We start from the raw sequence: 24,843 nt of genomic DNA on the forward strand, positions 1-24,843 counted from the left end.
AATCTATCTAACTATCAATCGTATCTATAAAATGTATATTGTATCTATTGATATATGTAATCTATCTATCTATCTATCTATCAAATCTATATATCTCGTGGCCGGACGGTTTTGTGACAGCCACTTGTGTTTCGGCCAAATGTCCGTCGGCTAAAAGTTTGGCCACGATTGCACACGCAGTGCCCCAAATTTAAAGTAGGAGGACCGACCAATCATCTTTTTCCATCTCCCGGTTCCTAAAATCCATGCCATATACACCTCCCCCGATAGGGGGAGTAACAGGTATTAAACTGATGAGAATCGTACTACTTAACACACCACTCAAATCGGGTGCCACAGTAGATTGCACGTGCAGTGCCCCAAATTTGAAGTAGGAGGACCGACCAAGCATCTTTTTCCATCTCCCGGTTCCAGACCGCACGTCTTGTAATTCTCTGTCTGGGAAATTATATATCTATCTATCAAATCTATCTATTTATCTATCAAATCTATCTAACTATCAATCGTATCTATCAAATGTATATTGCATCTATTGATCTATGTAATCTATGTATCTATCTATCAAATCTATCTATCCTGTGGCCGGACTGTTTTGTGACAGCCACTTGTGTTTCAGCCAAATGTCCGTCGGCCAACTGATCATCGGCTAAAAGTCCGGCCACGATTGCACGTGCACTGCCCCAAATTTGAAGTAGGAGGACCGACCAAGCATATTTTTCCATCTCCGGTTCCTAAAATCCATGCCATATACACGTCACCTGGCGCAGCAACTGCCTCTGGGAACCTTACGATGGGTCCCAGACAGGACGTCTTGTAATTCTCTGTCTGGGAAATTATATATCTATCAAATCTATCTATTTATCTTTCAAATCTATCTAACTATCAATCGTATCTCTCAAATGTCCGTCGGCAAAATGGCCATCGGCTAAAAGTCCGGCCACGATTGCACGCGCAGTGCCCCAAATTTGAAGTAGGAGGACCGACCAAGCATCTTTTTCCATCTCCCGGTTCCTAAAATCCATGCCATATACACCTCCCCCAATAGGGGGAGTAACAGGTATTAAACTGATGAGAATAGTACTACTTAACACACCACTCATATCTGGTGCCGCAGTAGATTGCACGCGCAGTGCCCCAAATTTGAAGTAGAAGGACCGACCAAGCATCTTTTTCCATCTTCCGGTTCCTAAAATCCATGCCATATACATGTCCCCTGGCGCAGCAACTGCCTCGGGGAACCTTACCATGGGTCCCAGACCACACGTCTTGTAATTCTCTGTCTGGGAAATTACATATCTATCAAATCTATCTATTTATCTATCAAATCTATCTAACTATCAATCGTATCTATCAAATGTATATTGCATCTATTGATCTATGTAATCTATGTATCTATCTATCAAATCTATCTATCTTGTGGCCGGACTGTTTTGTGACAGCCACTTGTGTTTCGGCCAAATGTCCGTCGGCCAAATGGCCATCGGCTAAAAGTCCGGCCACGATTGCACGTGCACTGCCCCAAATTTGAAGTAGGAGGACCGACCAAGCATCTTTTTCCATCTCCCTGTTCCTAAAATCCATGCCATATATACCTCCCCTGATAGGGGGAGAACAGGTATTATCTATTGATCTATGTAATCTATGTATCTATCTATCTATCTATCAAATCTATCTATCTCGTGGCCTGTTTTGTGACAGTCACTTGTGTTTCGGCCAAATGTCCGTCGGACAAATGGCCATCGGCTAAAAGTCCGGCCACGATTGCACGTGCAGTGCCCCAAATTTGAAGTAGGAGGACCGACCAAGCATTTTTTTCCATCTCCCGGTTCTTAAAATCCATGCCATATACACCTCCCCTGGCGCCGCAACTGCCTCTGGGAACCTTACCATGGGTCCCAGACCGCACGTCTTGTAATTCTCTGTCTGGGAAATTATATATCTATCAAATCTATCTATTTATCTATCAAATCTATCTAACTATCAATCGTATCTATCAAATGTATATTGCATCTATTGATCTATGTAATCTATGTATCTATCTATCAAATCTATCTATCTTGTGGCCGGACTGTTTTGTGACAGCCACTTGTGTTTCGGCCAAATGTCCGTCGGCCAAATGGCCATCGGCTAAAAGTCCGGCCACGATTGCACGTGCACTGCCCCAAATTTGAAGTAGGAGGACCGACCAAGCATCTTTTTCCATCTCCCTGTTCCTAAAATCCATGCCATATATACCTCCCCTTATAGGGGGAGAACAGGTATTAAACTGATCAGAATAGTACTACTTAACACACCACTCATATCTGGTGCCACAGTAGATTGCACGCGCAGTGCCCCAAATTTGAAGTAGGAGGACCGACCAAGCATCTTTTTCCATCTCCCGGTTCCTAAAATCCATGCCATATACACCTCCCCTGGCGCCGCAACTGCCTCTGGGAACCTTACCATGGGTCCCAGGCCGCACGTCTTGTAATTCTCTGTCTGGGAAATTATATATCTATCAAATCTATCTATTTATCTATCAAATCTATCTAACTATCAATCGTATCTATCAAATGTATATTGCATCTATTGATCTATGTAATCTATGTATCTATCTATCCTGTGGCCGGACTGTTTTGTGACAGCCACTTGTGTTTCAGCCAAATGTCCTTGGCCAAATGTCCGTCGGCCAACTGATCATCGGCTAAAAGTCCGGCCACGATTGCACGTGCACTGCCCCAAATTTGAAGTAGGAGGACCGACCAAGCATATTTTTCCATCTCCGGTTCCTAAAATCCATGCCATATACACTTCACCTGGCGCAGCAACTGCCTCTGGGAACCTTACCATGGGTCCCAGACTGCACGTCTTGTAATTCTCTGTCTGGGAAATTATATATCTATCAAATCTATCTATTTATCTTTCAAATCTATCTAACTATCAATCGTATCTCTCAAATGTCCGTCGGCAAAATGGCCATCGGCTAAAAGTCCGGCCACGATTGCACGCGCAGTGCCCCAAATTTGAAGTAGGAGGACCAACCAAGCATCTTTTTCCATCTCCCGGGTTCCTAAAATCCATGCCATATACACCTCCCCTGGCGCTGCAACTGCCTTTGGGAACCTTACCATGGGTCCCAGACCGCACATCTTGTAATTCTCTGTCTGGGAAATTATATATCTATCAAATCTATCTATTTATCTATCAAATCTATCTAACTATCAATCGTATCTATCAAATGTATATTGCATCTATTGATCTATGTAATCTATGTATCTATCAAATCTATCTCGTGGCCAGACGGTTTTGTGACAGACACTTGTGTTTCGGCCAAATGTCTGTCGACCAAATGTTCATCGGCTAAAAGTCCGGCCACGATTGCACGCGCAATGCCCCAATTTTGAAGTAGGAGGACCGACCAAGCATCTTTTTCCATCTCCCGGTTCCTAAAATCCATGCCATATACACCTCCCCCAATAGGGGGAGTAACAGGTATTAAACTGATGAGAATAGTACTACTTAACACACCACTCATATCTGGTGCCGCAGTAGATTGCACGCGCAGTGCCCCAAATTTGAAGTAGAAGGACCGACCAAGCATCTTTTTCCATCTTCCGGTTCCTAAAATACATGCCATATACACGTCCCCTGGCGCAGCAACTGCCTCTGGGAACCTTACCATGGGTCCCAGACCACACGTCTTGTAATTCTCTGTCTGGGAAATTATATATCTATCAAATCTATCTATTTATCTATCAAATCTATCTAACTATCAATCGTATCTATCAAATGTATATTGCATCTATTGATCTATGTAATCTATGTATCTTTCTATCAAATCTATCTATCTCGTGGCCTGTTTTGTGACAGTCACTTGTGTTTCGGCCAAATGTCCGTCGGACAAATGTCCATCGGACAAATGGCCATCGGCTAAAAGTCCGGCCACGATTGCACGTGCAGTGCCCCAAATTTGAAGTAGGAGGACCGACCAAGCATTTTTTTCCATCTCCCGGTTCTTAAAATCCATGCCATATACACCTCCCCTGGCGCCGCAACTGCCTCTGGGAACCTTACCATGGGTCCCAGACCGCACGTCTTGTAATTCTCTGTCTGGGAAATTATATATCTATCAAATCTATCTATTTATCTATCAAATCTATCTAACTATCAATCGTATCTATCAAATGTATATTGCATCTATTGATCTATGTAATCTATGTATCTATCTATCAAATCTATCTATCTTGTGGCCGGACTGTTTTGTGACAGCCACTTGTGTTTCGGCCAAATGTCCGTCGGCCAAATGGCCATCGGCTAAAAGTCTGGCCACGATTGCACGTGCACTGCCCCAAATTTGAAGTAGGAGGACCGACCAAGCATCTTTTTCCATCTCCCTGTTCCTAAAATCCATGCCATATATACCTCCCCTGATAGGGGGAGAACAGGTATTAAACTGATCAGAATAGTACTACTTAACACACCACTCATATCTGGTGCCACAGTAGATTGCACGCGCAGTGCCCCAAATTTGAAGTAGGAGGACCGACCAAGCATTTTTTTCCATCTCCCGGTTCTTAAAATCCATGCCATATACACCTCCCCTGGCGCCGCAACTGCCTCTGGGAACCTTACCATGGGTCCCAGGCCGCACGTCTTGTAATTCTCTGTCTGGGAAATTATATATCTATCAAATCTATCTATTTATCTATCAAATCTATCTAACTATCAATCGTATCTATCAAATGTATATTGCATCTATTGATCTATGTAATGTATGTATCTATCTATCAAATCTATCTATCTTGTGGTCGGACTGTTTTGTGACAGCCACTTGTGTTTCGGCCAAATGTCCGTCGGCCAAATGGCCATCGGCTAAAAGTCTGGCCACGATTGCACGTGCACTGCCCCAAATTTGAAGTAGGAGGACCGACCAAGCATCTTTTTCCATCTCCCTGTTCCTAAAATCCATGCCATATATACCTCCCCTGATAGGGGGAGAACAGGTATTAAACTGATCAGAATAGTACTACTTAACACACCACTCATATCTGGTGCCACAGTAGATTGCACGCGCAGTGCCCCAAATTTGAAGTAGGAGGACCGACCAAGCATCTTTTTCCATCTCCCGGTTCCTAAAATCCATGCCATATACACCTCCCCTGGCGCCGCAACTGCCTCTGGGAACCTTACCATGGGTCCCAGGCCGCACGTCTTGTAATTCTCTGTCTGAGAAATTATATATCTATCAAATCTATCTATTTATCTATCAAATCTATCTAACTATCAATCGTATCTATCAAATGTATATTGCATTTATTGATCTATGTAATGTATGTATCTATCTATCAAATCTATCTATCTTGTGGCCGGACTGTTTTGTGACAGCCACTTGTGTTTCGGCCAAATGTCCGTCGGCCAAATGGCCATCGGCTAAAAGTCCGGCCACGATTGCACGTGCACTGCCCCAAATTTGAAGTAGGAGGACCGACCAAGCATCTTTTTCCATCTCCCTGTTCCTAAAATCCATGCCATATATACCTCCCCTGATAGGGGGAGAACAGGTATTAAACTGATCAGAATAGTACTACTTAACACACCACTCATATCTGGTGCCACAGTAGATTGCACGCGCAGTACCCCATATTTGAAGTAGGAGGACCGACCAAGCATCTTTTTCCATCTCCCGTTCCTAAAATCCATGCCATATACACCTCCCCTGGCGCCGCAACTGCCTCTGGGAACCTTACCATGGGTCACAGACTGCACGTCTTGTAATTCTCTGTCTGGGAAATTAGATATCTATCAAATCTATCTATTTATCTATCAAATCTATCTAACTATCAATCGTATTTATCAAATATATATTGCATTTATTGATCTATGTAATCTATGTATCTATCTATCAAATCTATCTATCTCATGGTTGTGCAAATGGACTGTTTGCGGTTGTTTGCGGTGCGTTAAACAGGGAGTTTGGTCTGTCACTGTGAAGCAGGCATTACCCTTACACTACCTGATCGATACAACATCATACCTGATGTTTTAAAGCACGTTATTCCAAACAATTTAGGAATGTTAGGTGATTTATGCCCTTTATGGCTTAAAACCAGACTCTTCATCAACTATGTAATTTTCCGTGGGAGTTTTGCCATCGAACCCCCTTCGGCATGCCACAATCCAGGTGTTAGTCCCCTTGAAACAACTTTTCCATCACTATTGTGGCCAGAAAGAGTGCCTGTGGGTTTTAAAATTCGGCTGCCTATTGAAGTTAATGGCGGTTTGCCCGGTTCACCAGTTCGCGAACAGTTGCAGAATTTTGAGTCTGCCGTTCGCAAACGGAAAATTTTAAGTTCACGACATCACTAGTAACAAATCATAAAATGTAGCTAAAAGTTCAATAACAAGACTGTAGGTTTTCTAAAGCTTGTGCATTCTGATTCATGTATATCTCATAATAAACCTTCTTCTTCATGATGTAGAATGAATGGTATATCTTTAATATTAAAATTTTATATTTGACACATGAGATGCAAGTAGCTTAGAATCCTCCTCAATGACCCATTTTTTGAGCTTAGAATAGAACAGTTGCAATGCATTAGTTTCCCTGACAATTTTTTCGACTAGAAAATTCACTCATATAGAGTGCAGCTGTATAGATGAACATATTTAACTATACATTGACTGTTTACCATGCAATATATATGTATATTTCTATATTATGTGCTGTTTTTGATGTTATCAGTAAAATGTGTGCAAGCTATTGATCACAGAGTAGGAAGGTTTCTGCACGTGGATGAACAGACTGTGTTTTGCACCTGGATAGTTGGCCTCTTTTATCTATTGAGTGTTATCCGTGGATTATATATATAAATTGAAAGGAGATAGATGGGTTAATTCAAATTCTTATGATCCTGTTTATCAGCGGTTTTTCAGCTCCAGATCCGTGTTTTTTTTTAATTTCTGAGTGATCACAGTCCAAGCAATAACAACATTTCTGTATGGGAAAAAGTTCCTGGTATCCAAGTAGATAGAGGGCAAATCACCTATATGATAATTTCCATTTACAGCAATGGTTTCACCAATAACAATCCTCCTCATCATGACAATGCCTTAAAGGGACAGTCAAGTAAAAAAAAAAACTTTCATGATTTAAATAGGGAATGCAATTTTAAACAACTTTCCAATTTACTTGTATCACCCATTTTGATTTGTACTCTTGGTATTCTTAGTTAAAAGCTAATTCTAGGAGGTTCCTATGCTAATTTCTTAGAAATTGAAGACTGCCTCTAAACTGCATGCATTTTGACCACTAGAGGGCATTAGTTCATGTGTTTCATATAGATAACATTGAGCTCATGCACGTGAAGTTACCCTGGAGTGATTGGCTAAAAAAGTCTGTCAAAAGAACTGAAATATGGGGGCAGTTTGCAGAGGCTTAGATACAAGGTAATCACAGAGGTAAAAAGTGAATTATTTTAACTGTGTTGGTTATGCAAAACTGGGGAATGGATAATAAAGGGATTATCTATCTTTTTAAACAACAAAAATTCTGGTGTTGATTGTCCCTTTAAATCTTCATATTGGCAGACTGTCTATCAGTACCTAAGATGGTGGTGACCAGTGGGGGGTGAAGGAGGAAAGATAACTATTTAGGAGGGATCAGAGGGTGGAAGGTGTCAGGTGGGATGGTAATCTCTACACCAAAGCTAAAATTAACCTTACAAGCTATATGCTTAACCCCTTCACTGCTGTTAATAATAGAAGTGTGGTGCACAGCTGCAATTAACAGCCTTCTAATTACCAAAAACTAAAGGCAAAGCCATGTTTGTCTGCAATTTATGAGCAAAGGGGATCACAGAGAAACTTTTACAACCATTTGTGCCATGATTGTGCAAGCAGTATGTAAATAATTGAGAAAACCAAAGTTTGTGAAAAGTTAACAATTTTATTTAGTTGATCGCATTTGGCAGTGAAAATGGGCCTAGATCAATACCTTGGGTTGTCTATTTCTTTCATGTAATTAGCAAGAGTCCATGAGCTAGTGACATATGGGATATACATTCCTACCAGGAGGGGCAAAGTTTCCCAAACCTCAAAATGCCTATAAATACACCCCTCACCACACCCACAAATCAGTTTTACAAACTTTGCCTCCTATGGAGGTGGTGAAGTAAGTTTGTGCTAGATTCTACGTTGATATGCGCTCCGCAGCAGGTTGGAGCCCGGTTTTCCTCTCAGCGTGCAGTGAATGTCAAAGGGATGTGAGGAGAGTATTGACTATTTGAATGCAATGATCTCCTTCTACAGGGTCTATTTCATAGGTTCTCTGTTATCGGTCGTAGAGATTCATCTCTTACCTCCCTTTTCAGATCGACGATATATATACCATTACCTCTGCTGATTTTCGTTTCAGTACTGGTTTGGCTTTCTACAAACATGTAGATGAGTGTCCTGGGGTAAGTAAGTCTTATTTTCTGTGACACTCTAAGCTATGGTTGGGCACTTTTTTATAAAGTTCTAAATATATGTATTCAAACATTTATTTGCCTTGACTCAGGATGTTCAACATTCCTTATTTTCAGACAGTCAGTTTCATATTTGGGATAATGCATTGAATCAATCTTTTTTTCTTACCTTAAAAATTTGACTTTTTCCCTGTGGGCTGTTAGGCTCACGGGGGCTGAAAATGCTTCATTTTATTGCGTCACTTTTTTGGCGCAAAAAATCTTTTCTGTTTCCGGCGTCATACGTGTCGCTGGAAGTTGCGTCATTTTTTGACGTTCTTTTGCGGCAAAAATGTCGGCGTTCCGGATGTGGCGTCATTTTTGGCGCCAAAGGCATTTAGGCGCCAAATAATGTGGGCGTCTTATTTGGCGCTAAAAAATATGGGCGTCGCTTTTTGTCTCCACATTATTTAAGTCTTATTTTTCATTGCTTCTGGTTGCTAGAAGCTTGTTTTCTTGGCATTTTTTCCCATTCCTGAAACTGTCATTTAAGGAATTTGATCAATTTTGCTTATATGTTGTTTTTTCTCTTACATATTGCAAGATGTCTCACGTTGCATCTGAGTCAGAAGATACTTCAGGAAAATCGCTGTCTAGTGCTGGAACTACCAAAGCTAAGTGTATCTGCTGTAAACTTTCGGTAGCTGTTCCTCCAGCTGTTGTTTGTACTAATTGTCATGACAAACTTGTTAATGCAGATAATATTTCCTTTAGTAATGTACCATTACCTGTTGCAGTTCCATCAACATCTAAGGTTCAGAGTGTTCCTGATAACATAAGAGATTTTGTTTCTGAATCCATTAAGAAGGCTATGTCTGTTATTCCTCCTTCTAGTAAACATAAAAAATCTTTTAAAACTTCTCTTTATACAGATGAATTTTTAAATGAACATCATCATTCTGATTCTAATGACTCTTCTGGTTCAGAGGATTCTGTCTCAGAGGTTGATGCTGATAAATCTTCATATTTATTTAAAATGGAATTTATTCGTTCTTTGCTTAAAGAAGTACTAATTGCTTTAGAAATTGAGGATTCTGGTCCTCTTGATACTAAATCTAAACGTTTAGATAAGGTCTTTAAATCTCCTGTGGTTATTCCAGAAGTTTTTCCTGTTCCTGGTGCTATTTCTGAAGTAATTTCCAGAGAGTGGAATAATTTGGGTAATTCATTTACTCCTTCTAAACGTTTTAAGCAATTATATCCTGTGCCGTCTGATAGATTAGAATTTTGGGACAAAATCCCTAAGGTTGATGGGGCTATTTATACCCTTGCTAAACGTACTACTATTCCTACGTCAGATGGTACTTCGTTTAAGGATCCTTTAGATAGGAAAATTGAATCCTTTCTAAGAAAAGCTTATCTGTGTTCAGGTAATCTTCTTAGACCTGCTATATCATTGGCTGATGTTGCTGCAGCTTCAACTTTTTGGTTGGAAACTTTAGCGCAACAAGTAACAGATCATGATTCTCATAATATTATTATTCTTCTGCAACATGCTAATAATTTTATCTGTGATGCCATTTTTGATATTATCAGAGTTGATGTCAGGTTTATGTCTCTAGCTATTTTAGCTAGAAGAGCTTTATGGCTTAAAACTTGGAATGCTGATATGTCTTCTAAATCGACTCTACTTTCCATTTCTTTCCAGGGTAACAAATTATTTGGTTCTCAGTTGGATTCTATTATCTCAACTGTTACTAGTGGGAAAGGAACTTTTTTACCACAGGATAAAAAAATCTAAAGGTAAAAACAGGGCTAATAATCGTTTTTGTTCCTTTCGTTTCAACAAAGAACAAAAGCCTGATCCTTCTTCCTCAGGAGCAGTTTCAGTTTGGAAACCATCTCCAGTCTGGAATAAATCCAAGCCTTCTAGAAAAGCAAAGCCAGCTTCTAAGTCCACATGAAGGTGAGGCCCTCATTCCAGCTCAGCTGGTAGGGGGCAGGTTACGTTTTTTCAAAGAAATTTGGATCAATTCTGTTCACAATCTTTGGATTCAGAACATTGTTTCAGAAGGGTACAGAATTGGTTTCAAGATAAGACCTCCTGCAAAGAGATTTTTTCTTTCCCGTGTCCCAGTAAATCCAGTGAAAGCTCAAGCATTTCTGAAATGTGTTTCAGATCTAGAGTTGGCTGGAGTAATTATGCCAGTTCCAGTTCTGGAACAGGGACTGGGGTTTTATTCGAATCTCTTCATTGTACCAAAGAAGGAGAATTCCTTCAGACCAGTTCTGGATCTAAAAATATTGAATCGTTATGTAAGGATACCAACATTCAAAATGGTAACTGTAAGGACTATCTTGCCTTTTGTTCAGCAAGGGCATTATATGTCCACGATAGATTTACAGGATGCATATCTACATATTCCGATTCATCCAGATCACTATCAGTTCCTGAGATTCTCTTTCCTGGGCAAGCATTACCAGTTTGTGGCTCTGCCGTTTGGCCTAGCTACAGCCCCAAGAATTTTTACAAAGGTTCTCGGTGCCCTTCTGTCTGTAATCAGAGAACAGGGTATTGTGGTATTTCCTTATTTGGACGATATCTTGGTACTTGCTCAGTCTTTACATTTAGCAGAATCTCATACGAATCAACTTGTGTTGTTTCTTCAAGATCATGGTTGGAGGATCAATTCACTAAAAAGTTCATTGATTCCTCAGACAAGGGTAACCTTTCTGGGTTTCCAGATAGATTCAGTGTCCATGACTCTGTCTTTGACAGACAAGAGACGTCTAAAATTGATTTCAGCTTGTCGAAACCTTCAGTCACAATCATTCCCTTTGGTAGCCTTATGCATGGAAATTCTAGGTCTTATGACTGCTGCATCGGACGCGATCCCCTTTGCTCGTTTTCACATGCGACCTCTTCAGCTCTGTATGCTGAATCAATGGTGCAGGGATTACACAAAGATATCTCAATTAATATCTTTAAAACCGATTATACGACACTCTCTGACGTGGTGGACAGATCACCATCGTTTAATTCAGGGGGCTTCTTTTGTTCTTCCGACCTGGACTGTAATTTCAACAGCTGCAAGTCTTACAGGTTGGGGAGCTGTGTGGGGATCTCTGACGGCACAAGGAGTTTGGGAATCTCAGGAGGTGAGATTACCGATCAATATTTTGGAACTCAGTGCAATTTTCAGAGCTCTTCAGTCTTGGCCTCTTCTGAAGAGAGAATCGTTCATTTGTTTTCAGACAGACAATGTCACAACTGTGGAATACATCAATCATCAAGGAGGGACTCACAGTCCTCTGGCTATGAAAGAAGTATCTCGAATTCTGGTTTGGGCGGAATCCAGCTCCTGTCTAATCTCTGCGGTTCATATCCCAGGTATAGACAATTGGGAAGCGGATTATCTCAGTCGCCAAACGTTGCATCTGGGCGAATGGTCTCTTCACCCAGAGGTATTTCTTCAGATTGTTCAAATGTGGGAACTTCCAGAAATAGATCTGATGGCGTCTCATCTAAACAAGAAACTTCCCAGGTATCTGTCCAGATCCCGGGATCCTCAGGCGGAGGCAGTGGATGCATTATCACTTCCTTGGAAGTATCATCCTGCCTATATCTTTCCGCCTCTAGTTCTTCTTCCAAGAGTAATCTCCAAGATTCTGAAGGAATGCTCGTTTGTTCTGCTGGTAGCTCTGGCATGGCCTCACAGGTTTTGGTATGCGGATCTTGTCCGGATGGCCTCTTGCCAACCGTGGACTCTTCCGTTAAGACCAGACCTTCTGTCGCAAGGTCCTTTTTTCCATCAGGATCTCAAATCCTTAAATTTAAAGGTATGGAGATTGAACGCTTGATTCTTGGTCAAAGAGGTTTCTCTGACTCTGTGATTAATACTATGTTACAGGCTCGTAAATCTGTATCTAGAGAGATATATTATAGAGTCTGGAAGACTTATATTTCTTGGTGTCTTTCTCATCATTTTTCTTGGCATTCTTTTAGAATTCCGAGAATTTTACAGTTTCTTCAGGATGGTTTAGATAAAGGTTTGTCCGCAAGTTCCTTGAAAGGACAAATCTTTGCTCTTTCTGTTCTTTTTCACAGAAAGATTGCTAATCTTCCTGATATTCATTGTTTTGTACAAGCTTTGGTTTGTATAAAACCTGTCATTAAGTCAATTTCTCCTCCTTGGAGTTTGAATTTGGTTCTGGGGGCTCTTCAAGCTCCTCCTTTTGAACCCATGCATTCATTGGACATTAAATTACTTTCTTGGAAAGTTTTGTTCCTTTTGGCGATCTCTTCTGCCAGAATTATCTGCTCTTTCTTGTGAGTCTCCTTTTCTGATTTTTCATCAGGATAAGGCGGTGTTGCGAACTTCTTTTGATTTTTTACCTAAGGTTGTGAATTCCAACAACATTAGTAGAGAAATTGTGGTTCCTTCATTATGTCCTAATCCTAAGAATTCTAAGGAGAAATCGTTGCATTCTTTGGATGTTGTTAGAGCTTTGAAATATTATGTTGAAGCTACTAAGTCTTTTCGAAAGACTTCTAGTCTATTTGTTATCTTTTCCGGTTCTAGAAAAGGCCAGAAAGCTTCTGCCATTTCTTTGGCATCTTGGTTGAAATCTTTAATTCATCATGCCTATGTTGAGTCGGGTAAAACTCTGCCTCAAAGGATTACAGCTCATTCTACTAGGTCAGTTTCTACTTCCTGGGCGTTTAGGAATGAAGCTTCGGTTGATCAGATTTGCAAAGCAGCAACTTGGTCCTCTTTGCATACTTTTACTAAATTCTACCATTTTGATGTATTTTCTTCTTCTGAAGCAGTTTTTGGTAGAAAAGTACTTCAGGCAGCGGTTTCAGTTTGAATCTTCTGCTTATGTTTTTCATTAAACTTTATTTTGGGTGTGGATTATCTCAGCAGGAATTGGCTGTCTTTATTTTATCCCTCCCTCTCTAGTGACTCTTACGTGGAAAGATCCACATCTTGGGTAGTCATTATCCCATACGTCACTAGCTCATGGACTCTTGCTAATTACATGAAAGAAAACATAATTTATGTAAGAACTTACCTGATAAATTCATTTCTTTCATATTAGCAAGAGTCCATGAGGCCCACCCTTTTTGTGGTGGTTATGATTTTTTTGTATAAAGCACAATTATTCCAATTTCCTTATTTTATATGCTTTCGCACTTTTTTCTTATCACCCCACTTCTTGGCTATTCGTTAAACTGATTTGTGGGTGTGGTGAGGGGTGTATTTATAGGCATTTTGAGGTTTGGGAAACTTTGCCCCTCCTGGTAGGAATGTATATCCCATACGTCACTAGCTCATGGACTCTTGCTAATATGAAAGAAATGAATTTATCAGGTAAGTTCTTACATAAATTATGTTTTCTTTTTAAATGTAGTGATATTAAAAATGCAAAAAATTCTCCGGTATTTTGGGCATGTTCGTCTCTGAAAGTCATGGTAGTGAAGAGGTTAAACAATACTACACTTAGAGATATTTTGTTTGTGTGCTTCCTTTATTTTACTTATATACACATTTATTCCTCCTGAAGTAGCAATCAGGATTGTGGAAGCTGCCTTTCCCTCTGTTGGTTATCTCATCTGTTGTAGTCCTGAATACAAATTTTTAGGATTTTACATTCAAGCACTTATGTTAATCTGTGTGTGCAGTTTGAATTAGTGCGTTTTTTGCACCTCGTTTTACAGAATATATATATATATACACACACCTTACAAAAAGTTCTAATACAGCTTTGGGAGTGCTGACAATGAGACTGAATAGTTACACAAAACAGAGGGTATTGGCGCACATTCGCCTGCACATTTTTGAATGCTGCAAAAAATCACCTGCAAAAAAACACTATTGTTTTATATTAAAATTTGGATCTTAGTCACACAATATGGCCATATTCTGCTTAGCCACCAACTTACAAGGTGTCCCAATGTTGACTGCTCCTACAATACTTTGCCTCTATGGGTTGAATCATTCCTGCCTTTTCTCTTTATAATAGAATGAGACTCCCTGGCTTTATATACACAATTCCATTACACTATCATGAGTACACCTAATCTTGCGTCGGGGGCTTTAACCAATGGAATATCATTAGTCTCCTTTTTTTAAAATATAAATCCACAAAGTTTGGCTTAGCACATCTTAAATACATCTTTAGGATTGTTGCTTATGAAACTGGATAGTTACACAAAACAGGGGGTATTTGTGCACATCCACAAATAAATAGAACATTTTTATATGCTACAAAAAAATGCGTGCAAAAAACACCTATGCTTTTATATTAAAATTGTGATGTTCGCCAGTACCCTCTGCTTTGTGCGACTATTCATTCTCATTAGCAGCACTCCCAAAGATGTCTTTCAACTTTTTGTAAGGTGCTAAACCAAACTTTGTAATTACAAAAAGGGAGACTGACCATATTCCATTGGTTAAAGCCCCCCACCGCAGATTACGTGTACTCATAAATAGAGTTGTATATATAAAGTCTCATTCTATTATAAAAAGAAAAGGCAGGAATGATTCAACCCATAAAGTAGTGTAGTGTTAGGACCAGTCAACATTGAGAAACCTTGTGAGTTGGCGACTGGCTAAGCAGATTATGGCCATATTTTTTAACTAAAATCACAATTTTAATATAAAGGCATAGGTGTTTTTTGCAGGCAATTTTTTTGCAGCACTTAAAAATATTTTGTTGTACCCTCTGTTTTGTGTGTATATATATTTATATGTGTTTGTGTGTGTGTGTGTGTGCCTGCTTCTGATGCATTTAAATTCTGAAACTTGATAGATTTTCAATCACTCTGCAAAGAGGATTGAGTGCATTCTGTAGCAGCTTTATTAATGTGCATACTTTTGTTATGCAGTATTATGTTCTATAACAGGGTTCAACCACTAGAGGTGTGAAGATCTAAGGGCTGGGTTAAATATGATTTTCCCAAGATTTAGATCTTTAAAGATAGCTATATAGATAGACAGGCAGACTGACTGACAGACGGACATAAACACATAGACTGATGGATAGATAGATAGACAGACAGACATAGGAGCCAAATTATCAAGCTCCGAATGGAGCTTGATGCCCCTGTTTCCGACTGAGCCTTCAGGCTCGCCGGAAACAGCAGTTATGAAGCAGCGGTCTTAAGACTGCTGCTCCATAACTTGGCCGCTGTCTCTGAGGCTGCGGTCTGCAATCTGCCTGATTCTATACGATTGGGCTGATTAACACCCACTGATAGCGGCCGATTGGCCGCAAATCTGCAGGGGGGCAGCATTGCACAAGCAGTTCTGGTGAACTACTTGTGCAATGCTAAATGCAAACAGTGTATGCTGTTGGCATTCAGCGATGTTGCGGTGGGCTCCAGGAGTATCATGTCAGATAGACATTAATAAATTGGCCCCATAGACTGATGGATAGATAGATAGAAAGATGATGGATAGATAGATACATAGATAGAAAGACAGGCAGACCAACTGACAGACGGACATACAGACATAGAGGGATATTTATCAAGCCATCAACTATGCTGCATTCGACGGCACCAATACGCTCACATAACATCGCCTAAAATCGCAGCCGCAGACCTAAATACGCTCTCCTTATTTATAAAAAAACTGCTAAAAAGCCGCGCACCAAGTATGGGGCGATGAGCAGCAAACTGTTGTTAAATAAGTCATCGATCTCGCTGCTATTCGGCTTTTTCACAACTTTATTTATACCCTGTCACTAAACACCGCCACTATACTAAAATGTTTAACCCCTATCCCACCACTCCCTGACCCCGCCGCAACTAAATAAAGTTATTAACCCCCATCCCGCTGCTCCCAGAGCCCACCGAAGTCTTCATCCAACCGGGCAGAAGTCTTTATCCAGACTACATCTTCTATCTTCATCCATCCGGCGCGGAGTGGCTCTATCTTCAAGACATCCAGCACGGAGCATCCTCTTCTTACGATCACCGCTGAAGAATGAAGTTTCCTTTAAATGACGTCATCCAAGATGGCCTCTCTTACATTCCGATTAGCTGATAAAATTCTATCAGCCAATAGGAATTAAGGTGGAAAAAATCATATTGGCTGTTGCAATCAGCTAATAGGATTGAGCTTTCATCCTATTGGCTGATTCAATCAGCCAATAGGATTGAGCGTGCATTCTATTGGCTATTCCAATCAGCCAATAGAATGTAAGCTCAGTCCTATTGGCTGATTGGATCAGCCAATAGGATGAAAAAAATAGGAATTAAGGTGGAAAAAATCCTATTGGCTGTTGCTATCAGCCAATAGGATTGAGCTTTCATCCTATTGGCTGATCCAATCAGCCAATAGGATTGAGCGTGCATTATATTGGCTATTCCAATCAGCCAATAGAATGCAAGCTCAATCCTATTGGCTCATTGTAACAGCCAATAGGATTTTTTCCACCTTAATTCCTATTGGCTGATAGAATTCTATCAGCCAATCAGAATGTAAGAGACACCATCTTGGATGACGTAATTTAAAGGAAACTTCATTCAGTGGTGATCGTAAGAAGAGGATGCTCCATGCCGGATATCTTGAAGATAGAGCCGCTCTGCGCTGGATGGATGAAGATAGAAGATGCCGTCTGGAGGAAGACTTCTGCCCAGTTGGATGAAGACTTCGGCCCGCTTGGATGAAGACTTCTGCCGCTTGGATGAGGATGGATGTCCGGTCTCTGAAAACTGTGGATCTTCGGGGGTTAGTGCTAGGTTTTTTTAAGGGTTTATTGGGTGGGTTTTAATTTTAGGTTTAATTTTAAGGGCAATGGCCATACAAATGCCCTTTTCAGGGCAATGGGGAGCTTATGTTTTTTAGATAGGGTTTTATTTGGGGGGTTTGGTTGTGTGGGTGGTGGGTTTTACTGTTGGTGGTGTTTGTATTTTATTTTACAGGTAAAATAGCTGATTTCTTTGGGGCAATGCCCTGCAAAAGGCACTTTTAAGGGCCATTAGTAGTTTATTGTATGCTAGGGTTTTTTTTTTTATTTTGGGGGGCTTTTTTATTTTAATAGGGCTATTAGATTAGGTGTAATTAGTTTAAATATTTGATCATTTATTTTTTATTTTGTGTAACTTAGTTGTTATTTTTTTGTAACTTAGTAATTTTTAATAGTAGATTTAAATAACTTGAGTAGGGTTAGGTTTTTAAATATGTAATTTAGTTAATTTAATTTGTAGTTTAATGTAATTTTAGTATTATAGTTAGGGTAGGTTAATTAATAGTTTAATATAGTTTAATGTAATTGTAGTATAATAGTTTGGGTAGGTTAATTAGTAGTTTAATATAGTTTATTTTAATTCTAAAGGTAAGTTTAAATTTATTATAAGATAGGGATGAGTTAATATTTAATGTTAAGTTAGCGGGTTGCTAGGTTTAGGGTTTAATAGGTTTAGTAAGTGGTAGTAATGTGGGAGGCCAGGGGGTTTAGGGGTTAATACATTTATTTAGTTGCGGTGGGCTCCGGGAGTGGCGGGACAGGGGTTAATACATTTAGTTAGTTGCGGTGGGCTCCAGGAGCGGCGGGATAGGGGTTAATACATTTATTTAGTTGTGGCGTGTCCAGGAGCAGCGGAATAGGGGTTAATAATTTTATGTAGATTGCGGCGATGTCGGGGGGGGGGCAGATTATGGGTGTTTAGACTCGGGGCTTATGTTAGGGTGTTAGGTGTAAACTTAACTTTTATTCTACCTTAGAAATCAATGGGATATCTGGCAGCATCGAACATGAGCTTTCACTGCTTTCAGACTCCCATTGATTCCAATGGCATCCGCGGCCTCCAGGGTGGTGGATTGAAAATCAGGTACGCTGGGCCGGAATAGTGTTAAACGAACCTGTTAGAAATTTGTTAACTTGCAAAAGTTGTCAGATAGTGCCGAATTTATATTCAGAACATCTGTAATGACGAAAGCATTGATCTGTGCCGGACTGAGACCGGTGAATCGTTTGTTACGTCACAAATTTCAACTTTTGCCAATCTGTAGGCTTTGATAAATAGGTCAAATCAGGCTTGCCACAATTACGCTGTGGAATTCCAGCATATTTGCGGTTAACGGCTTGATAAATAGGCTTTCTTGACTGATGGATAGATAGACAGACAGATACTACTGTTTGAGTTGTCCTTACTATTCAGTAAACCTTCTGTCCCTATGTATAATTACTACACAAACATGAACTTTCCCTTGATTTTGAAATCAGTTTAAACTACTTAAACTCTTCTCATTCAAAATATTTGTAATACATTTACACGGTACACTTTGTTATGCATGATAACATTTTCTGGAGGCTTATGTTCCATTTACTTTATCTACATGTCTTCAGCAAACAAAGTTCTCTCCAGTATGTAGGTCGAAATTTACTTTGCTTTCATGCTGTCAAATTTTCATTAAATTGACAATAAAATCTTCTTCACAGACAGGTGCAATTATCCTGTTTACTTTGTACTTTGCTTGTTAACACCATGTGCAGAATGTAGAAATGCATGGGCATTCCTATCAGAGCACAGTTTGCATTCGAGCAAAAATAATAGCTGACAAACAAAACCATCACTATATTTACATATTATTTGTGGTGAAGATTAAGGGGCCGATTTATTAAGCTCCATACGGCTCGCCGGAAACAGAAGACGGCTGCTCCATAACTTTTCCGCCTGCTTTGAGGCCGCGGACAGAAATCAACCCGATTGAATACGATCGGATTGATTGACACCCCCTGCTAGCGGTCGATCGGCCATGAATCTGCAGGGGTGGCATTGCACCAGCAGTTCACAAGAATGATAAATGGGGAAATTATCTAAGATATCTTCTTGTACTGCAAGGTTCCTCAAAAAAGTTTAGGAAGGTAAATCTTAACTTGAGAGCTGTTTGGCTATGTTTGGCGTGAGATAACAAAGACCCTCACTAACAAATCTAAAAACTATGGATATTTAAACTCAAAATTTTTTATTAAAGCCATGAAAATCCTGGGTATATACTGTATATTCTTACTCAAATAAACAAAAAAGAGGGTGATGTATTTATTTATTTACTTAATTGCTTATTTATTTGCAACCTTAAACAAGGTGTTTTTTATATATATTACTGTTTTATGATGTTCTGAATACCACTAGTTTTGTTTTTATAGATTGTGGAGGCATGTTTCTGTCTAGTTGTGTGAAATGTCTCATAGTGAACAAATTGTCACCGGTTATCAGTAGTGCACAAACATGCATATTCTGCCAGTTTCAATATCAAGTTAAAAAAAGGATTAACAGAACTTGTATAATGTTAGTTCATTTTCCCTTTAAAGGGGCAGAATACACCTTGAGATTGCTATATAATATGTTTAGTTATGTATAATGAAACAACTTTTCAATATACATTCATGATTTATTTTGCCCTATTTTTATTTAATTTAGCTCTAGAAACAGTTTTGTAATTCTCTGAGCTGAGAATGCACTCAACTGACTTCTTGAGGCTAACACTGCTGCACATATTTCCCTAATTGCGTTTAACAGATAGGCTGCAAAACACTGTAATTTACACTAACATATGTATGGTAGTTAGCCTTCCAGCTTGCAGACTCAAACCCAGATTAACTTCTCCAAATAAAGTAAGCTGTGGCTGGAGCTTGGTTATTGAATAATTGCAGCAAACAAGATGTTAATATGTTTAAAAACATTTAGACTTAGCTGATATTCTATAGCAACAAAACTGTCATGTAATTACAAGATGTAAACTGGCCCTTTAAGTGGGTATCCTTTCCTAAGTGATGTAGTTACTTTTTCATTAATGTATTTGTTTTTCTTCCAACAGGTGTGGGTAGATGCTGGCACCCAGATCTTTTTCTCATATGCGATTTGCTTAGGATGTTTGACAGCGCTGGGAAGTTACAACAATTACAACAACAATTGCTACAGGTACCATTGTGCAATTTATTGCTATTTTGAGTTGGATACAAGGTTGAGGAGAAATGCAATTCCTAAAATAATATGCTTGTGATTTTGTCAGGTGATCACTGTTACCAAAGTGATCAACTGATATTTACCTGCACATGTGGCCCCTCATTTGAAAGATGGGGCTCCTGCTTTTTAGAAGATGGGTCACTTGCCTCATTGTAGTGTTTACTTTGGGGTGCTGGGATCCTCTTTTGAAAGCCAAGAGCTTTGTTACAGTCACAGAGAAGACACATCATTTTCAATTTCTATTCAATCATTTTCTACCCAAAGGGCTATTAGATTTTTATTTAAAAGTGGGTTATCCCTTCTTTTACATGAGGGGTATTGTCTGGTGTTTGTGTTTTGTAGTCTGTATTTAGGGGATAAGGGCTGCTATGGAGTCACTGCCTTTCAAATGAGGGGTTACCTGTTCCTCAAGCACAAATATGATGAGAAATAGAGGCTCACTCTAAGATCCACCACAGGGAGAACAACACTTTAACAGTATCTTATAGAGGAATGAGACCCTTTATTTGAATGGGTATACCAATTTCTTTTAAATGAGGGGCCTCTTTTTTGTTCTGTATGTATGTGGTCTGTGGGATGAGATGTGAGCTTTCTAATCCCCAACCACAGCTTGATTAACAACAAAGTCTCTGCAGCTGCTAGGACTTCTTAATACCCTATGATGTCAGCATGCACTCACATGGCAATGCCACAAGTTCTGACTGCCAACAATTAAGGGAAAGGAGACTACAGTTTTATTTAATGGTTGCAGTGAGGAGCCCCATAATATGATTAGGAAGGGGGACCTCTAGAGGGGTGAAACATGATCATTATTTGTAGTCTGGGTAAATTGTGGATGGTGGCCACTTCTCATCCACCACACTCAATGGGCTGAATGCTTCATCCTTATACATGATATGGTCTTGTGCAATTTCAATACTGCATCACAAGCATTGGATTGCAGGTGAACCAGTTATCTGCTTGAGAATCTGTTAGTTTGCAGCTTGATAAATTCATTTTATTGAACATTAGGGCATTTAGGGAACCACTCAATCTGTAATGTAAAATGCTGGATCTGTTTGTAGGAATCCTTATTGCAAGATATGTCCATTTCAATCAGTAGCAAAGCTCTGTTTCCCAAGAGATGTCACTTCTGATTAAATAATTATATAGTTACATTAGTGACAAATTTATGAGTAACTTTTGCTGATATTGTCTCATTAGGCCTTTGGTTATGTTTAATATCCAATCTTGTGAATGAATAATGGCAATTGAGCAATGAAGGTACAATCTTGTTAATGTATTTACACGATTTGTTTTAGAGTAATGCGGTTATTTGCTCTTTATTCTCTCATGGGTTAATACTAATGTAATTGTGGGAAATTAATCCTTGCTGGGTAGGTCTAAGCCCTATATGTTGACCACATACATATGTAATCTAAAGCTGACTCGTTATCATCACAGACATAGCTTTATGGTATCAGTTAGGATTTTCTCTGTTTGATTGGGACTATTTTAGTTCAGTTACAGTTTTCACAGGTCCTGTATGGTTTACAGAACACTATTAGAAATGTTATAAATTCTTTTAGAGGATACCGGCTCACTTATATATATTTTGTTTGTTTCTTTATAGAGACTGCCTAATGCTTTGCTGTTTAAATAGTGGTACCAGTTTTGTTGCGGGTTTTGCCATATTTTCTGTTCTTGGATTTATGGCTTATGAACAAGGAGTAGCAATTGCTGATGTTGCAGAATCAGGTATGATATAAAAAAGTAAGATGCAAATAAAATGATACAGAAAGTGTACTAGAAAAAATCTGAGTAAGACAATAGCACTAATGCTAATGATGAGACTTAAAGGGGCATGAAACTCAAATGTTTTCTTTCATGATTCAGATAGAGCAGCACTTTTAAACATCTTTCTAATTTACTTCTATTGTCAGTTTTTCTTCATTCTCTTGGTATCTTTTGTTTTAAAGCAAGAGGTGTATGCTTAGGAGCAGGCCCATTTCTGTACTATATGGCAGCAGTTTTACAAGAATGTTATCCATTTGCAAGATCACCAGAGGGCTAATTCCTGCCATGTAGTGTTACCAGATGCTACCTAGGTCTTCAACACAGAATATTATGGGTACGAGGCAAATTTGATGCATTAAATAGTTAAATATTTGTTCTGTCAGAATCACAAAAGAAAATGTATGGGTTTCCTATGGGTTTCATACCCCTTTAATAAACGAAACAGCCTTTATGCTGATGTGGGTTTTTTCACTCTTGTGCTTATTTATAACAGTTATATTTACAGTAGTTCCAGAGGAATTGTGTTGGATACTATGATTTAAAATGTTTGAACTGCTCATAGCATATCACACCAATCTCTGATAATGATATTTATAGGAGCCAGACAGAATAACAGAGAGTCACATAATATTACTTATTTTAGGTCTTATAATCAAAGGTTGAAGTTTAAAAGCCACTTTACAAATAAGTGAATATTTATGCCATTTAGGGCTAGATAACAAGTGACACACTATTTAGCGCTTCCCTGTTAACTTTGCTAGAAGTAAGCTTTTTGGCATGTCGGATAGCTCGCATATTGCAAGTCTAAAGAAAAAGTTTTCACACAAGCTCTAACCCGACACGCGCAAAAAGCCAAACTTCGAATATCATGAATGCATTAACATACAAAATATTACACAGCACAGAAAACTAGAAGCAATTATTTATGAAAAATTATAAAGGTTTTATAAAAATACAAGACAATGAAAAAGTTTGTATCTAAAAACTCCTCTCACTCCAATCATCCATACATACCCTACAAAATAGATATCACCCCAGGCGTCCCTAGGGGAGTCAAAAATATGCTACCATCCCTATGTAGCAAAGTCTAAAAAGAGCAAAAAAGTGTTCCAGTGTCCTGTTAATATTTGTAATCCCAAGAATGAAAGTAATGTGTAAGCCGCCACAAAGCCAGTCAATGAGAAGGGTTAATAGGCACAGTCACTGTGTACAAGTATCGTCTGCTCTTGATGTAGATAGTAGATAAACCTGAGCCAAGAGTAACCTGGGATTTCACCTGAACCCTATAGCAGAGTATATATGCATTCGTCTTAAGTAGTGTTTGAATGTTTACACCATGCGTAACATGTAACGCCTCTTGTCAGCGTGTAAGCTCAATATTAGCTCAGTATAACAGTTAAATGTCCCTTGTTGGCATATTGGCTTAATATTGGGCAGAATAATCAATAATTGTAACAATGTAACACTTAGGTATACAGCCCAATACTTGCGGTTCTGTAGCGAGGCACTCTCAGTTCTGTGCATACATCACGTCCGTTCAGTGAGGTGATTATTCGATTTAACCCGTTGGTCCCAGAACTATATATTTCTATACAGACAATTCACTATGGAGAGTAGTATAACTAATATCAGCTTTCTGGATAACATGGTATATATTAAGGATGACAGATTACAATGTGATATCTTTACTAAAATAACTGACTGAAATAATCTACTATCTTTTGATAGTTTTCATCCCCCTGCAACGATAAGACGTTTACCATATAGCCAATTACTGAGAACAAAAAGGATGATATCAGATCCTCAGAAACTAGGCTAGATAAAATGGCCAAAAAGTTCAGGACAAGAGGTTATCCAGAGGAGATTGTACAAGACAACTTGGACAGAGTAAATTAGATACACATAATCTTTTGTCATCTAAAAATAAAGAAAATAAACAGTTCTCTGTACCTGTGGTATTCTGAGCTTTGTATTTCAGTAAACAAGTATTTGCACATTTGTTATAAAGGTTAGCCCTAAAATTAGAGCTTGTTGCTCTTTTTTGTAGTAATCAGAAAACAACTTCTATGTAGCCTGATTAAACAATATGAGACATTTAATATATGATGAATTTATATATTAACTACTGACTTAGGTGTTAATAAACATAAGTATTTATTAATATAATATATATCTTATGTTCGATATATATATATGTAAACGGAGGCCACATATGAAAAAGAAATACTGACATGCTCAGAATCAGAAATGGTAGAAACAATTGATCCTTTTTACTTCACGCAATCACACACAGCCTAAAATATTTACAAGTTCAGACATTCCACAGACATACAATGTTTGTTTATATTGGATGTTGCAGGTAATAGGATATGTCCAATAATTCAGAATGGTGACAAAAAACAAGCAGGTAAGAAGTTTAAAGGCTTTAGCTTTGTTCGTGTACGTTACCACCTTGAGGACCGTGGTTAATCTGTTACCGCATTGGAAGATCCGTGTCTGGGTCAGGCAGCGTGTGTGAATGCGGCTTACTTCCGGGTAGCGGTGAAAAAGTAGATCCGGCCGTTGAATGATCCAGAGTCGGTAATGACAAAGTAACGATAAGATCGTAAGAGATTCAAGATGCAACAAGAGTAAACATAGTAAACCACTTTGCACAGG

At 39.0% G+C, this 24,843-nt stretch overlaps 1 protein-coding gene across 1 annotated transcript in view; it reads left to right on the forward strand.

The window, feature by feature from the left end:
• Positions 1-24,843, forward strand: part of LOC128666232 (sodium- and chloride-dependent GABA transporter 3) — a 280,538-nt gene that overhangs the window by 222,017 nt on the left and 33,678 nt on the right. The window contains exons 7-8 of the mRNA XM_053720701.1: positions 20,261-20,364; positions 22,022-22,146. Coding sequence (XP_053576676.1) covers positions 20,261-20,364; positions 22,022-22,146 — 229 coding nt within the window. The remainder of the gene's footprint in view (positions 1-20,260; positions 20,365-22,021; positions 22,147-24,843) is intronic.

This window comes from Bombina bombina, chromosome 7, assembly GCF_027579735.1.
Source record: "Bombina bombina isolate aBomBom1 chromosome 7, aBomBom1.pri, whole genome shotgun sequence".
Lineage (NCBI taxonomy): Eukaryota > Metazoa > Chordata > Amphibia > Anura > Bombinatoridae > Bombina > Bombina bombina.